This window comes from Megalopta genalis, chromosome 2 (assembly GCF_051020955.1).
Source record: "Megalopta genalis isolate 19385.01 chromosome 2, iyMegGena1_principal, whole genome shotgun sequence".
Taxonomy (NCBI): Eukaryota; Metazoa; Arthropoda; class Insecta; order Hymenoptera; family Halictidae; genus Megalopta; species Megalopta genalis.
The window spans coordinates 10,875,654-10,891,068 of NC_135014.1; the positions used below are offsets into that span (position 1 = coordinate 10,875,654).

A 15,415-nucleotide genomic window follows, 5' to 3' on the forward strand; every position below is an offset into this window, starting at 1 on the left:
CGACTTGCTCGAACTTGTGTCATTGGAGAGGATCAATCTTTGTTCCAACACTTGCCGTTCGTTCATTTATTTGACCAATTACAATACATTACGTCATGCCATCACATTCATATAATTCGAAAGTATCATCAATTTACTGCATGAAAAAGGGTGGGACAAATCACTCGAACCATTTAATGGGAAATTAAATTGTAGATCTCCATAAGATCCTCTGAGTGAACAATTATGTTGCAATCGAAAGGCAATTTGTCCCTGTATTACATTGCGTTTTTATATCGTAATCTGTCACCGCGACTGATATGATAAGCAATTAATTGAAACTGTATCGATAAATAAAGGGAACATCGGTTGATCGATTGTTTACCAAAAAAGGAATGATTTTGATTCCTTTGTCTACGAGATTTTTTTTTTTGTGTGTGATTAGCTTGCAGTCAAAATAAAAATTTTATAATTGTAATAAATTCATTGCAATCCAATAATTGAGTGTTATTGTCGGAAGCAACATTTTAATCAGAATTGCATTCATTGAGGCCTAACCTTGATGGTAATTCCTTCTGTTCACGCGGCAATAAAAAGAACAGATGCGTTGTCGCGCTACGCAGATATTTCATTGAAAGTGTTGCAGTATACATAGTAACGTAACAGAATGATGTAGCTAAAATTTGACGTTGATATACGATGACAATGTCGTTTAGATATATAATATGTGAAGATTCAACCACAACATAATTTCCTACTTATTATCAATACTGTTATCGAAATTCTTATGTAAACCCTTTGTATTCGTCATGTTTCTGTGTACAAATCGAGTACTTTTGTTATAGCAGTTGTGAGCGTCTTCCAATGTTTTATTACTTGAATTGTTGAAAACCTTTTCGTTCGTGAGAAATGTTCATAATAAAGTGTGGTTTATGTAATTATACTTAATTACATCTGTCTAGTTTTTTTCCTGCAACCTTGTTCTTATCTAGATATACATAACAACACGGGTAAACGTGAATGAATATATTTTTTTGTATGTATGCATTTATTTGAACACATACTTGATAATTGTATACATTTCATGTATACCCTACAGTAGAAAATAATTATTTCAAATATAAATAAAAGTTATTGTATGCTTATCATGGGTATGTAGTTGGTATATACACAGAATACATATGTAAACACACGTAATAATATGTTTTATATTATAGAATTATTTTAAAGCTGTTATCAATTGTATAACATAATAATTCTCCACTATTCCTACCTTTTATTAAAAAAGTTATTAAATCTTTAGATTTTTGTTGCAGATATTGATATTCCATTTATAGGATTATTAATATTGTGCTGATTTCATAAATAGACTTCTATACTATATTATTTTATACTATAATTTGTATATTAAAACATATATACAGTTATATATGATGTAATATTATTAATGCAAATTTTATTGGACGTTTATCCATTCCGTTACACTTGATAAGTTTGAGTGCTGCTAAATAATAGTGTTAATAATTCTGGATCAGTCAAATTTTTTCTGTACTTTTGTACCATTTCTTGGATTTTTAAACGCCTACGTACGTGCGGCGGATGATAGCTGTAACACACCATAAATGCTGAATGTATTAATGTTCTCTAATAAAAGATTTCGTTCATTCCTACGTACCTATCGTTATCTAGCCTTTTTCTACGTCCCATATTCAACGCCGTTTGCCTAACAAGCGTTCCTAATACCCTTCTCGACACAACCATCCCATCAATTAAAGGGGTAGCTAAATTGATTCTAGAAACCGGACCTTGTAATCTAACTCTCATTAATCCGCTACTGAGCGCTTGGAGAAAAATAACTTGCACGTCCGGTGGTTGGATTATTCTAGTCTGTTCAAGACCGGTATACGTACAAGAGAGAAGATCACCTGTAAAATTTTACCATGTAATTTTAATTTCAATTATGAAGTAATTAAAAAATAAAAGTACCAATTGGAAATTGGGCATAGTCCTCCAAACTTTCTAGCCAAACGACCATGATTTTAATGTCACTTTGCACAGGCAAAACTTGTTTTGTAGTTCTTCTTGGCTTAACTGGATCCGCGCTAGAGGAACTGGACGGGCTAGATCCTGTTAAACTTGGGGGCTGCTTTTCTAGATCTAATGACATGGCCCGTGAAGTTTGTATAGTACTCTGGCCTGTCCCATAATTCCGGTAACTGTTACTGTCGTTAATACTTTTCTCAAACCAAACTGCAATGATTACACGTATACTATGATATATGTTAATGCATTTTTTCCATCAATACCATATTTGATACCTTGATTAGCACTAATATCGCTAGAATAACTTGCTTCTTCTAATGAGTCTGAACTCAACATATTATTTGATTGAGTTGGCACAACAAATGCAATTTCTGAACTAACGTCTGCCCAATAAAGCACATGGGTATCACCATTGTACAAAGCTCCACCATGATCACTGTGGGCTGGTTGTGGTACATTTAATTGTGGAGTCACCCTCCACGATGTGGAAACATGGCCTGTCCAACCAGCATGTGCTGATACCGACACTGGCCATCCGAGGGAATTTAAAAATTCCAAAAAATTTGGTGATACGTTTGCTTCGTGCAACTATAAAAGCAAAAATTTTTTATATAGATATGTGTATTTAATATTGTGACGATTAAAATCAAAATAATTCTTACTACGTTAGACAATATTTCTGTCGCAGTTTTCTGGCCTGCTTTAACATAAAAAATGTATACGGTGTCACACATTCTTGGACTAATGTTATCCAAAGTTTCTAAATCCTGACAAAATCCTGGAATAGTCGGATCTAATGCAATTAGGCCATTATTTCTTGATTCGTCGTCCTCTTTAGGCTCCATGTTCAAGAAGCCAAAGTGGCTTAAAAAGAGACGCGCAGTTTGAAACTCATGACAAATTTGTGGAGGTACGCACTCCTCTGTTTTCTCATCGGATGCTTTCTCATTTGCATCGCAATACTTTGACTCAATGTTCATTTGACGTTCCAATAACTGGGACAACGTTTGATGCTCATTTCTTACCACGTTGTTGTCATTCATGACTGCTTCGAGACTTGGTATTGATTCATCACTGAAAGAGAGAATTTAATGAGCTTAACCAACATTAATTCTCAACATTTCAATAAAAATATAAAAACGTACACTTTGCAGTGAGGAATTCGATCAACATTATCAGGGAAGAATTTAGGTTTATAATCGGTTCTTGGAGCAGCTTCTGCTAATGGCAGTGGTCGACCGGGATTTGTAGTTATACTTCTTATACTTGATCTATGTCTTGGCAAATGTCGAAGCTGCATTGTCCATGCGTGTCTACCAAATGGTCCACGTATTAATACTGTGACAGTGGGTTGCGGATCTTGATCATTTCCAAGTGGTTCCTCCAATAAAGCTAATATAGTAGCGTTTTCGGCAACGAAGTAACGAAATCTTTCAACTGCTGCTTGACGCGGTACTCGACCACCTGTCCAGCTATTGCAATGTCGAAGAAGCGAAACTTCATCTAATAAAGATGACAATGACTGTGCTCCACATGCGCTTGGAAAATAGCCAACCTATAATCGTAATGATTTGTTTAAAAGATTGTCACTATAGAAAACGTAAATCTGCTAGAAAGCAAATCATTTAGAATGTTACTTGTTCGAGAATAACAGTAAGCAGTGCTTCAGCTGCATCCCTGACGCGCATAGAAGCTGGTTTCAGTTCTTTTTCATCTTTCATTTTAATAGGTTCTCCAGGCTTCCCTACACTTTTCGTTCCTGATACGCCAAGCTCGACGACTTCCAAAACTGTTGTTAAGCAATCTTTATCCTGGAAATGTAATTACAATTAATTAATTACAACTATCAGACTAAAGGATAAAGAGTACTAACTTGTAATAATTGTGAATGAGCTGTTAACCAAATAGTTAAGCAACTGAAAGCAGCAACAATGGATGAATGAAGATCCTTTGAGTGAGCTGGAGGAGGACGCCAACATTGATAGGCAATATAATCGCAGAGCCATTTTACAGCACGTTTGCATTCCAATGCATCTGTAAAATTTTGTAAAATTGAATAATGCTGCTTCAATATATTTGTACAATAAAATATAATATGACCTGTTAATTTCCTTGCTGCATGTAATACAGATTATTTCGTATTACAGATTGGAAGGTTCACAAATTTTAAAAATTGTTTTGATAAAATGTGCGTACCTGTTTCACGTATGCGTGTTCTTGCCAATCCAGATAGTATTTCAAGAGCTGCCAATGAAATGTTTAGGTCCGTTTTCCATGACGATATTAATCTATGGCAAACCAAATATGTTGCTCGTACCGAAAGCGCATGAGCCGAATCTGCAATAACGTCTCAAATTTTTAATCATAACTATTCAACTTTCAAGATATCATTGCGTAATTAGATATATGATAAAGTCTTTCAAAATGCAAGCCTGTATACAGAACTGTCCAAAAAAGCTTGAATGTGTAACAGAAATACAGAAATGAATAAAATAAGATGATATTTAACGATATTTCGTATGAGCACAGTAATAGACTGCTGAATTACTTAGAAATATGTACTTGTATTTACCGAATGCAATACACTCCTCTTGAAGAGTTGCAATATCAGAGGCCTCGCCGAGCGATCGTTGATCACTGGATATACTTATTTGACTGGCTGAATCGCTGGTGACTATCAAGCGATGATGAGACGGTACACAATGGCGAATGCACAACAAAACACAACTCATAATAATACAAACGAATGACGTATCACACAAGCACGCATAAAAGCAAATAGAGTATAATTAAAAGTAATAAGCATCATGATCTTACATCGCATAAGTATGCCTGTATCTCTAGACTTTTGTATGCAAGCGACTGGAAGATATTAATGAGCTGCCATATCAAACAACAGAACATTAACTCCAGAATAAACTATTGCTGGAATTATGCAGCTTACAATTACTTTTCAAGTATGAATACGAATGATAATTAATCTCAAAAGATTTAAAACGGTGCATTCAGTATTTGTATATAATGTATACAAGCCAATGTTCCTTGAATCGCAAAAGACAACAAACCTGATGATAATAAATTGACGGTGGAATCATGAGCGATAGTATCGGGTTGAGTGACTTGTTCTACTTCTTCTGCTGCCGCAGAGTCTTGTACGCTTAATAATAGAGCCCCTAGAAAACAAGAGTATTAACAATTTAATTGCGAATGCTCCAATAAATTGAGTTTCTGACTTGCCTAATAACATATGAGTATTCTGAGGATCGGTTTCAACTTGCAGTGCGTTTATAAGCAAGTTCATAAGTCTTGATTTTAATTGTGCAAATGTTACGTGACCTTTGTCCGGAATCATTGGATTCGAAAACGATGGCAATTCCTTAATAGTCAAATTCTACAAAGATGTTACATATAATTGTTACACGTGACACAATAGATACAAACATAAATGTGATTGATAAAATTAAACTAGTTACTTGAAAATGAAGGGGTAGCGCCAACATTGATATTAATAAATGTATGGAGGCTCTACGTAAATCAGGTTTTGAGACTATGCTGGACTTTAACTTTAAATCCTTTTCCGGAAGTACAGTTTCCAATGCTGATATCACCGCAGGCACTACTACTTGTACTCCATTTAAGTCTAAACGAAATAAATCCGCAGAATTCAAAAGAATGCTCGCTAACGTTTCGCCGCATTCACGAGACTGCAAATAAATTAGTAAATTAATATTGCATGCATTTTTATAAGAACTATGTTCTGTAAATAAATGATTACCTCGTCAACTTTGAGTCCGTGCTGCATCGCTTGATAAAATCTAGCTAAATACACCGGTAAAATTTCTTCTCCAGTCTTTTTAGAGCAAAATATTCTACACAGTGCACCCAACGCTTCTGCTCTTCCAGATTCGTAACGATCTATGCAAAGTGTTGGTGGAACATCGTTAATTGGTTCTTGTAATGAACTAGGACCTTCGACAAGTACAGAAGACGGACGTTTCGTCGCACCCGATGGTTCTGTGTAATAATAAAAGTAATAGTTATAACTATCCAACGCATTTGATTATTTAATATTTACGTGGTAAATTTTGTGACCATCCATCGGTGCCTATAAATGCAGCTTCGAACAACCATTCCCCAAAAAGATGCAATATACTATTGCATTTTGGGCGCCCCGGAGCTAAAGGAGGTCTGATGTCTTGGACCAAGGATGTCATAGCTGAAAAAATGAAAACAACAAATAATATTATAAGTTCGACATTCTATGTAATCAATATTTATGAAATCTTACAGGTTGTACTCGAAGCAGATGAAGGTCCAGAGTTTGATATTAACATGGGTGGTGTACTAGAAACACGACTCGTTGTTAAGCCAATTAAAGAAGCTTTTGGAATTCCTACAATTGGAAAGAATAATGAAATTTATTTTATATATATCAAGCAATTTTTTATAATACTTGGCTAAGAGAAGAAATAATTTAAGATACATATATATGTATATACAATTAATATACAACATCACTGAATTTCAATGATGCAATTACAAAAGATCAGAAGAGAAGTGCTGAATACCCTTAGTGACGGCAGAAGGAGTAACACTGAAACTTTTGGCAAGTCTGCGCTGTGTTGGAGGTGTAGGAGAAGGCTGTGTCAGATCTTTGCCACTTGATTTGTCCCACCCTACACCCCCACTGCCAATACTAGCAGATCCAGATGCCATAGAAGAAACGCAACACTCTTCCCAGCAACATGCCTGTGAAACTCCTAAAACATTTATGACTGCGTGCAACCATCACCAGGAAAGTAAGCTGGAGAGTAAATGTGCTACTTTTGAAAGTAGAAACAGGTTAAAAAAATTATTATCTGCGATATCTGTGGCAATAATGTACAACTTATTTTTATAATTCATGTAACATCGATCGTGTCTTTCTATTACAACTTTATACATAATATAATCGGTGACATTTACTTACCAAGAAAAGCATCAACTTGACCTGCTATACCTTTTATGGCTTTCAGAAATATTTGTGGTAAACTTTGTAAGCAAGGATGCTGACAAGGATCTATGACGTTTGGACTTGCAATAGCATACTGTAAAAATGCCTGAGTTTGCGAAACAACGGCCGGTCTACATAAATCTACAGGGTCTCCTATAGTTCTTAAAAGTCTGTACCATGCTTGAGCTACCGCTTCATCCGACATTGTAGGTGGTACAAGCTGAGAGTCTTCTTCGCCTAAACATATAATTATATATTAGAAACTACTAATATCAATGTTACAATAAATTACTAATAAGATTAACTAACTTATTTTTAGTTCCGGGAACATTGGGCCATACATAATTTGTAATAATCTTGCAGTAAGAGCAAGACAAACGCGATTCCATTGTTCTACCAATGCTAATCTGTGCCTCCATCGAAGACAAGACTCCCGTAAAGTACGCCATAACGGTGGAGAAGGGAAATTACGTTCACAGGCCACCAGCCAAACCTGAAACAATTTTGTATACATTTAGTAGTGTTTAGAATATGCTTAACATTAATACATTTTTACAGCGCATTATACCTCTAAAAGTACACCTAGAACTCTTTCACATAACTGTTCTCCAGCATCTTCCCTGGTTGCTGGAGGAGCTAAAAGGGCATCATTAATTCCAATCAAAAACAATAGCAAGCTTTCCCACGTTTCCCTTTCTAAATTTGCTGGACCTCTTGCAATTTGTTGTAGTGTTCTAAGTACTCTATGACACAAAACAGCCTGTCTATTAATTGTGTCAGTTCCTATAAATAACATTCAATGTTTTACAGATGCACTCTATGTATAATTTACTTATAAAAGTATTAATCTATTAAGTAAGAAATATAGTTCTTTCAAGTACAAATTACCTAGATCCTGATATAAAAATGGCCAGACTATGAAAAAAAAGATCATTGCAGACTGTTAGATGTAATTCTTCATAATTTGATAAATAATTTCACTAATGTGAAGTGGCTTATGAATTTATTACATAGAAAAAGAAGAAAGAAGAAAGCATGAAGCTATTAACTTTACCTTCTCCTTTTCGTGGAACAAATAAATTATGGAAATGGCTTATTATTTTTCTGGCATAGAAATTAGGATCATCTATAATAGGTGTAGGTACACAAATCTTTGGTGTAGAGTACAATGCTGATAGCCATTCGCAATACACATTAACACAGTCTCTGACTGTATCATGTTCAGCCAAGGGCAAAGATAATCCAAAACATATCACTTCCATACACCATTGCACTTCTTTATCTGTGCACAATGGACTAGGCTCGGCTGCTTGGGTTATACCAAGATTTGCCGCTAGTTGACGTACAATGGACAAAGCTACTTCTTTTCCTGCTCCAGGAGAGAATTTTTCTAGCACACTTTGACTTTCTTCCGAACCTTGTTGAACTAAAATGCTTAGAGAAGCCCATTCGGAATACATTCCTCCTTGGGAGTCCTAAAATATATAAACATTAATATACAATACTATCAAACGAACAAAAGGCAAATAATAGAAAACGAAAAATTACCTTAAGATTAACTCTATTAAATACGCCTAAATTCATAGATTATTATACACTTTCGACGTCCTATAATTAAGAACTAATAAAGAGAAAGTAAAATCTCACATGTATCTTTTTAACCTTATTTATAATAGAGCGCTGCTCATTTTATATGATATGTGTAAAAATCGCACGGTCAAAGTGCAAAGTTATACATAGTTTTGCAAGTAGTCGATGTTATAAAATTTATGTACATATATAAACTTTGACATTTGGACGTATATTATTTGACAGGTAGACACCGCCATGAATATAGCAATCATTAGGCCCACAATTTCTATTGGTCATTTATATACAGCCCACAGTGTATAATTAGATTAATTAGGAACCCCGATTTTTTTCCCCTACGAATACATATATCCCTATGGTAAATATTGTTATACGAAATTATGTATATACATGAAGTCGAATGTATTAATGTTATATTAGTACAAATTACAAAGTAATTGGCCAAATAATATTTAAATATTTATTATAAGAACAATAGAATATTTTACTTCTCTCAGTAAATTAAGTATCAGTAAATTTCAAGAAAGATATTTTTTAACGTATAGTTAAAGTATTTTGGAACAGAAAAAATAACTAACAGACCGAGCAAACTGTGTAAAACAGAGGGTACATATTAGGAGTGATTTATATCCACGTATAAAACATTAAGCGCTTGTAAAAAATGAAGATTCACAAATCAGAAATTGAAGCTAAAAGATTGTATGATTTATTCGTTATATAAAACAAATTTTGATTGGATGATTTTCTACCGGTAAGGTAGACAGGAGATATAGGAGAATCTTTGCTTGTTGGCTCTACCTACTGGATAGGACGACAAGTACATATTACAATCTTGTGTATTGTATTGCTCGTTTTTTTGTGTGTGGTATGTATCTAAATCTTGAAACGAAAAACATCGACAGATGGCTCAAGATCATGTTATGACTAATATTTTTAGTTATACTTATGAGGATATATAAAAATCACGATACTTAAGGAATAAGTGTGAACACGAGATTGAGAACAATGGGTATAAGGATAATGTTTCCATATCAAAATCGAATTTGAGAGCTATACTTTCGTAAATTTGTGCATCGGGATAAATAGCGAATGAAACATGGCGTTTGTTTCTTTCATATGTTCCGAATATATTGGTTCTTGATTTTTTTCCTTACGAACTTTCAATTTATCACGGTGAACGAGGCTCCTATGTGTTGAAGCTTCGTTTTCTTTCGCAACATTTCACCGCAACCGTGCGAACAGTCAATGGTCTATTGAGATGTGGAACGTTTTTGAAATATCGAAGAATACAACATGACGTCCCGTAGTTACACAAAATCTTACAGCCGTAAGGTCAGCAGTGTGACACCTGGGAGCATTCAATTCGATAAGCTTTTTAGGGAGAACAGCAATCGACCTTCTGCTGCTAAATCAGCAGGCACTGTTGGAAAATGGGGTATTACATCTTTCACATCTATCAGAAGCACAAATATCAATGGTATGCTTTTCTCATTATCGATCATAGTTGCATGTATCATTATGTTGTATCGTAAATACTCACATATATTATATATATGTATATATGGATTAACAAATGTTCCTCGCACATTCAACATCTAATTAATGCAACATCAATGCGTAATTTGTAGAATTTATTTTCTACATTATATTTACATGTTTATATTTAAGTATAGTATTTAAAAAACTGCATGCTCTAAAATTTTATTTTGATAAAAATATTTGTTTGGGAATAGGAAGAAGAGATGATATACATAATACATTTGGTGCAAAGAGAATAAAGCTCGATTATGGAAATCAAAACGCTCGCGTTAATTCTGGAAAAGATCCGTTTTCGTTTGAAACTGATCCAGACAATAAGCCAGATGTAGCACCACCGGTTGTTAAACCTAAGAAGTTTTTTAAGAGTAGAAATGTTCCACCTCCGATAGAAGAATCTCGCCAGGATGTGGCAATATACAAACAAGTACCTGATTCACATTATGGACGAACACGTCCTCCAAAAGCGACTCTGCAGCCGCCTCTGCCACCAAAGCAATCTGTGACGAAAGTGTCGAATGCTCCGGCTAAAAAGATAACAGAAACTTTAGATGCAACCAATAACGATGTAACTCCTAGCAGGGAGGAAGGAAAGCCACCTATCGTATTGAGAATATGCAAAGGCACAGCACGATTAGTGTGTGCAAACGTTCAGCCTGCTCCAGATCCTGAACCTGAAACGTACAGAATTTCAACACCACTTATGAGTCCGACGAAAACGGATGTCGAACGTAAGAATGTTAATACGGACACGCTAAAATCTGATCATAAAACAGTCCGTTCTCAACAACCTATTGTTTCCACAGTTACAATACCATTAGAAAATTCCGAGATGAGAAGAACCACTCGTAGTCGAACCAAAAATCTGCATTTAGATTCAACACCATCCTCTGCTGTGTCTGCAACACCGGTAACTCCCAATTCGCATAGTTCTGGTCTTTCTTTAACGCTTAGAAAATCCGTCACCGATTCCAACAATACCTTAATATCACATTACGATATCGTTAAGACTGATTGTGGTTCAACATATGCCTGCAAGCCAGCAATCGAACCATTAATTGGGCGTGATCAACCACTGCCAACTACAACACAGGAACTGATCGACATATTGTCGAATGATTCTGATCCTCTGCAGACGAGACCAATGATAATGAATGCATCAGAAAACGAGGAAACTGTTGGAACCGTTCCGGACGAAGTTCAACACTGTTCGATAGATATTCCGACGAACGAGGTGATCTCGGAGCCTACTCCGCAGCCCGAACCGGCATCGCAACCTGAAACGGTTCGTATACCCGAACCGGAACCAGAACATGAATTGGAGCCAGAACACGAATTGGAGCCAGAACCGGAGCCTGAACCAGAACTAGAACCAGAACCAGAACCAGATCACGAAGTAGAAACCGAACAACCACCTCGAGCTAGTGACAACGACACAGCTACAGCTAAAACCTTAGTTGATCAAGATTGGTTTTCTGGTAGCGACGATAGTGAAGGTATCAGTGGTAATGCAGAAAGTGACATAGCTTTACACGTAACAAGCACGGTAGTAGAGTCTCAACCCCAAAATGCACCATCTGCAGCTATTCAGAAACCTGCTACCAAAAAAGGTAGCATTTTTAAAAGTCGCTCTACAGGTGCAACAAACGGAAATAAAAGAAGGGCGCTGTATAAACATAAATGGTGTGATAGCGATAAAGAATCAAATACCGCAGATACTGCTACTGCGGGTAGTGATACACCAACTACTGCTTCAGGATCCCATAGCAATACCGGGCCTGTAGAATACGAGGAAGAATTCGACCCTTCGCAACTGACAAGAGTTGTCACATATCCTGAAACTGTTGCAGGTTTTGAGGATGAATCCGATGCTATAACTAGCATTCGTTGTGGCAAGAAAGTTAAGGGTGTATGTATATTAAACTAGGAATTGTTATATTGTTATTTTTTACTGTCTATTTTTTGTCTTTTGTATAACAAAGAGTTCTTTACCGTTGATCTCACGAAAAGCTAATTTATTAATTAATTAAAAAATATATATATATACTAATATGAGATTTACTTTTCAGTTTTACACTGTAGTAAAGAATGTAAAAAAAGCACATCAAATTCAAGAAAGTGGAGAATTTCAAGAGTTTAATGACGATGTTGAATATATATTAGACACTTTAAGGGAGAACAATCCGAATGCTACTCGTTGTCTTTCAGCTATACGATTAGCTAGCAAATGCATGGCACCCGCGTTTCGAATGCATGTACGTGCTCATGGAACAGTTGCCAAGTTTTTCAAAGCACTTCATGACGCGACCAAGGACCAGGTATTTATATTGTAAAGATTAAATTCAATTTTAATAATCTCTAACAAATATTATTATATATTTCTTTTATTTCAGAGCCTTGCTTTGTGTACAGCAACAGTAATGTTTGTATTAAGTCAAGACCGTTTAGCTATGGATTTAGATCGGGATTGCTTGGAATTAATGTTAAGTTTGTTAGAATCTGATGCCAGTCACAAAGATGCGCTCGACGATTGTGGCCTTAGCGGGGCTGAATTGTTAAAGAATAGAGAGAAAGTACGCCAATTATGTGCTGATATTCAAGCTCAAGGACACGCGAAACATTTAAATCTGGATAATATCACCGTAAATATATTTTTCTTATAATTTCCAATACGAAACTAGTGATAATTAAATCATTTATTTATTTACTCATATATTTTAGGTTGGTCAACTTGCTATGGAAACACTTCTCAGTCTTACATCGAAACGTGCTGGCGAATGGTTCAAAGAAGAACTTAGAGAATTGGGAGGATTAGAACACATTGTTAAAACAATCAGAGATTGTCACCGTCATATTAATGCTCAGGATATTACGAGATCTGGTTGGTCAGATCCTTTATTAGACAAATTACGTAAAGTTGATAGATGTCTACGTGTATTAGAAAATGTGAGTATAAAATAGATAGATAGATACATTGTGCTGTTAAAAATTATTATTAATGTATTCATATTGTCCCAGGTTACTCACATGAACGAGGAGAATCAAGTATATTTATTGAAATACGAAAATGGAGTTTTAGTCAGCACATTAGCAAATTTGTACCATCTTTGTGGACAAGAAATTCCTATTTATCCAACCATAGATCCGAGTGATAAAACTTCTACTGGTGCTGTTATTAGAGAGTGTCTGTTTGCTATTATTAAAGTCCTGATCAATCTCACACATCGATTCAATAGACAATGTAAGCCCTCGTTATTATAATCTTTGGTTTCTTAATCTTTATGTTTTATAACATTCGCACTTTTTCAGCTTTCGGAAGCAAATCAGTAGGATCGCAAACAGGAGTTCTGGATTGCAGTTTGTACCTTTTGTTACGCGTTCCCGAGTCACTTCCTGAAGAGAAGCGTTTCGATATGATGATGTTGGCATTGATTCTGTTGATAAATTTAGTGGAACAATGTGATGATAACAAACAAATTCTTATCGATTCAAAAGCTCCCCCGTCTCCAGAAAATATTTTTTATGGTAAATATACTATATATTTTAGCTGTAGCGTACATTCTTATGATGATCGGAATTTATTATAATTTATTTTTTTCGTTTAGCATCTGAAGAAAGCGGAGTAGAATCTTTAATCGACCTTTTCTACAAACAAGAGGAATTAGCACGTGCTGAAGAGCAAAAAACAAATGCTATTTTAGACGGGGAAAAAGATAGCGAGCAAACGGAGACTGTGTCGACTACAACTAAATCTCAGGAGGAATTTATTGAAGAAACTGTTACGAAATGTTCGTATAATGTTACTAAACAATACCATAAAGTTGTTGAAAAGAACAACGCGCGAAGTATATTTTTTCTTTTTCAGTATTGCAAAAGGCGGGTCGCCACATGGAACATACTTTAATTGGAGCGTACGTTGTACTCCTACTTGGTTACTTAATAATGGATAATAAGGTGAGTAAATAGTAAACGAAACACTGATGGATCATGGACATAGTATACTAATAAAATGTTTATTTCTAGGATTATGAATCGTTGGTACGAAGTAGACTTCCAGATAATAATTTTACCGCTATGGTGTCTGTACTTCAGAAATTTTTCAATTTCATGAATCTAACGGCATCGGTAACTACTCGAAATATTTCTAATTACTCTCATTCGTAATCGAATCAAGCTAAGCATAAATGTAATTTATTTTTTATAGAATGAAGTAAGTAGTTGCGGAATCGCTGCTACTGAAAAGGTGATTAAGTTCCTAAAAATGTCGGATGCCAGAGTCGAGGAAGAGAAAAATGAATTACCATTACCAGCATTAGAAGATCCAAACATAATGCTTGATTTGTCTTCGTCTTGATTGATATATTTTACAAACACTTCACGTTTTTTATTACCCTGGCAAGCAAAAGGAGCCAAAGTTATATGTGTCCAACGAAGGGAATTTCTATCGCAGTATGGATGGACCTGTTTCATATTGACCATATATTTTGATATATATTTATTCACTTACGTAATTTATTGCTGTACCTTTCATTAAATTGTCTTATTCCTCCCTAGTACCAGTAACACAGTTAGATACTAAGTGTAAGTTGTTAATTAATCGCGCAGAGAAACTAATATCATAAGAGACGCGCTTTGTAATTACGCATACAGCTTACTTAAGTTCTTGGCTGGCGTGTATGTATTATTATCAATTAACTGATTTAGCAAATCGATCATGTCTTGTTTACTTTTATGAAGGTCTGTCTGACGAAAACTACGAGAACATACAGTGTACTTGCCGGATTTTTAATTCGTTTGCTGTAAAATAACGCATAAATTCCCAAATTTTACCGATTACTTTTAATCTACCTTGTAAGCTCTTAATTACGTAATTGGCGGGGTGTTGGGGTTTATTACAACCCGATTAAAATTTTCGAGATAGCATTATTATATAAGTTCATTTTAATATTAAAGATTATACCATAAGCCTTGTAAATTAAAATTTATAAATTATAATTGTATCTTAAATTCACAGTTTCCGAGTTATTGGATCCCATTAACAGGCGCATGATTTCACAAAACACTTTTAGTCGCGTGTTTTGCCTGATAAAATAAGGGAAAAAATCAGAGATATATATTACATTGTTATGAATATGCAATAAACTAGCTTCGAACGCTATGGACTTGTAAAATAAAGCATTTTTTTAATAAACGTTCAGATACGTTGTGCATTAGAGGACTTAAAACAGTGTCTTACTTTCAGTCACCCCTTAATTTTCTATTAATAATAAATAT

General features: G+C 35.1%; 2 protein-coding genes across 8 annotated transcripts; one reads left to right on the forward strand and one right to left on the reverse strand.

Moving 5' to 3' along the window:
* Positions 1-1,362: 1,362 nt before the first annotated feature.
* LOC117220874 (ral GTPase-activating protein subunit beta) lies at positions 1,363-9,182 on the reverse strand. 5 transcript variants are annotated; one of them, XM_033471283.2, is made up of 24 exons: positions 8,564-9,182; positions 8,070-8,490; positions 7,904-7,930; positions 7,584-7,798; positions 7,325-7,508; positions 6,992-7,252; positions 6,591-6,782; positions 6,311-6,415; positions 6,098-6,238; positions 5,798-6,036; positions 5,496-5,726; positions 5,260-5,413; positions 5,088-5,195; positions 4,595-4,696; positions 4,219-4,359; positions 4,123-4,137; positions 3,896-4,056; positions 3,660-3,833; positions 3,168-3,577; positions 2,685-3,096; positions 2,298-2,610; positions 1,966-2,229; positions 1,655-1,904; positions 1,363-1,585 (listed from the first exon to the last, which is right to left on the reverse strand). In XM_033471283.2, the coding sequence occupies exons 1-24, from the start codon at positions 8,597-8,599 to the stop codon at positions 1,459-1,461; spliced, it is 4,683 nt and encodes a 1,560-aa protein (XP_033327174.1). In that variant the 5' UTR covers positions 8,600-9,182; the 3' UTR covers positions 1,363-1,458. The 5 variants fall into 5 exon arrangements, with proteins under 5 accessions (XP_033327174.1, XP_033327179.1, XP_033327177.1 ...); XM_033471288.2 differs by lacking the exon at positions 4,595-4,696; XM_033471286.2 differs by lacking the exon at positions 7,904-7,930 and having other exon boundaries at positions 8,564-9,181.
* Positions 9,183-9,447: 265 nt separating this feature from the next.
* On the forward strand, positions 9,448-15,148 carry wapl (cohesin release factor wings apart-like). Of its 3 annotated transcripts, XM_033471292.2 has the most exons (12): positions 9,448-10,082; positions 10,339-10,872; positions 10,948-12,050; positions 12,211-12,459; positions 12,535-12,783; positions 12,863-13,087; positions 13,160-13,382; positions 13,451-13,666; positions 13,747-13,929; positions 14,007-14,095; positions 14,165-14,266; positions 14,346-15,148. In XM_033471292.2, the coding sequence occupies exons 1-12, from the start codon at positions 9,899-9,901 to the stop codon at positions 14,493-14,495; spliced, it is 3,507 nt and encodes a 1,168-aa protein (XP_033327183.2). In that variant the 5' UTR covers positions 9,448-9,898; the 3' UTR covers positions 14,496-15,148. The 3 variants fall into 3 exon arrangements, with proteins under 3 accessions (XP_033327183.2, XP_033327181.2, XP_033327182.2); XM_033471290.2 differs by having other exon boundaries at positions 10,339-12,050; XM_033471291.2 differs by having other exon boundaries at positions 9,448-10,040; positions 10,339-12,050.
* The last annotated feature ends 267 nt before the right edge of the window (positions 15,149-15,415 follow it).

Excerpts from the sequence above, each read along its gene's own strand:
- LOC117220874 (XM_033471283.2), bottom strand. The coding sequence starts at position 8,599 with ATGAATTTAGGCGTATTTAATAGAGTTAATCTTAAG. Across the intron at positions 6,783-6,991 it reads TCAAGTTGATGCTTTTCTTG|GAGTTTCACAGGCATGTTGC; the intron begins GTAAGTAAATGT and ends TAAATGTTTTAG. Across the intron at positions 1,586-1,654 it reads AAAAGGCTAGATAACGATAG|CTATCATCCGCCGCACGTAC; the intron begins GTACGTAGGAAT and ends GGTGTGTTACAG.
- wapl (XM_033471290.2), top strand. The coding sequence starts at position 9,899 with ATGACGTCCCGTAGTTACACAAAATCTTACAGCCGTAAGGTCAGCAGT. Across the intron at positions 13,930-14,006 it reads TGAAGAAACTGTTACGAAAT|TATTGCAAAAGGCGGGTCGC; the intron begins GTTCGTATAATG and ends TTTCTTTTTCAG. Across the intron at positions 14,267-14,345 it reads TCATGAATCTAACGGCATCG|AATGAAGTAAGTAGTTGCGG; the intron begins GTAACTACTCGA and ends TATTTTTTATAG.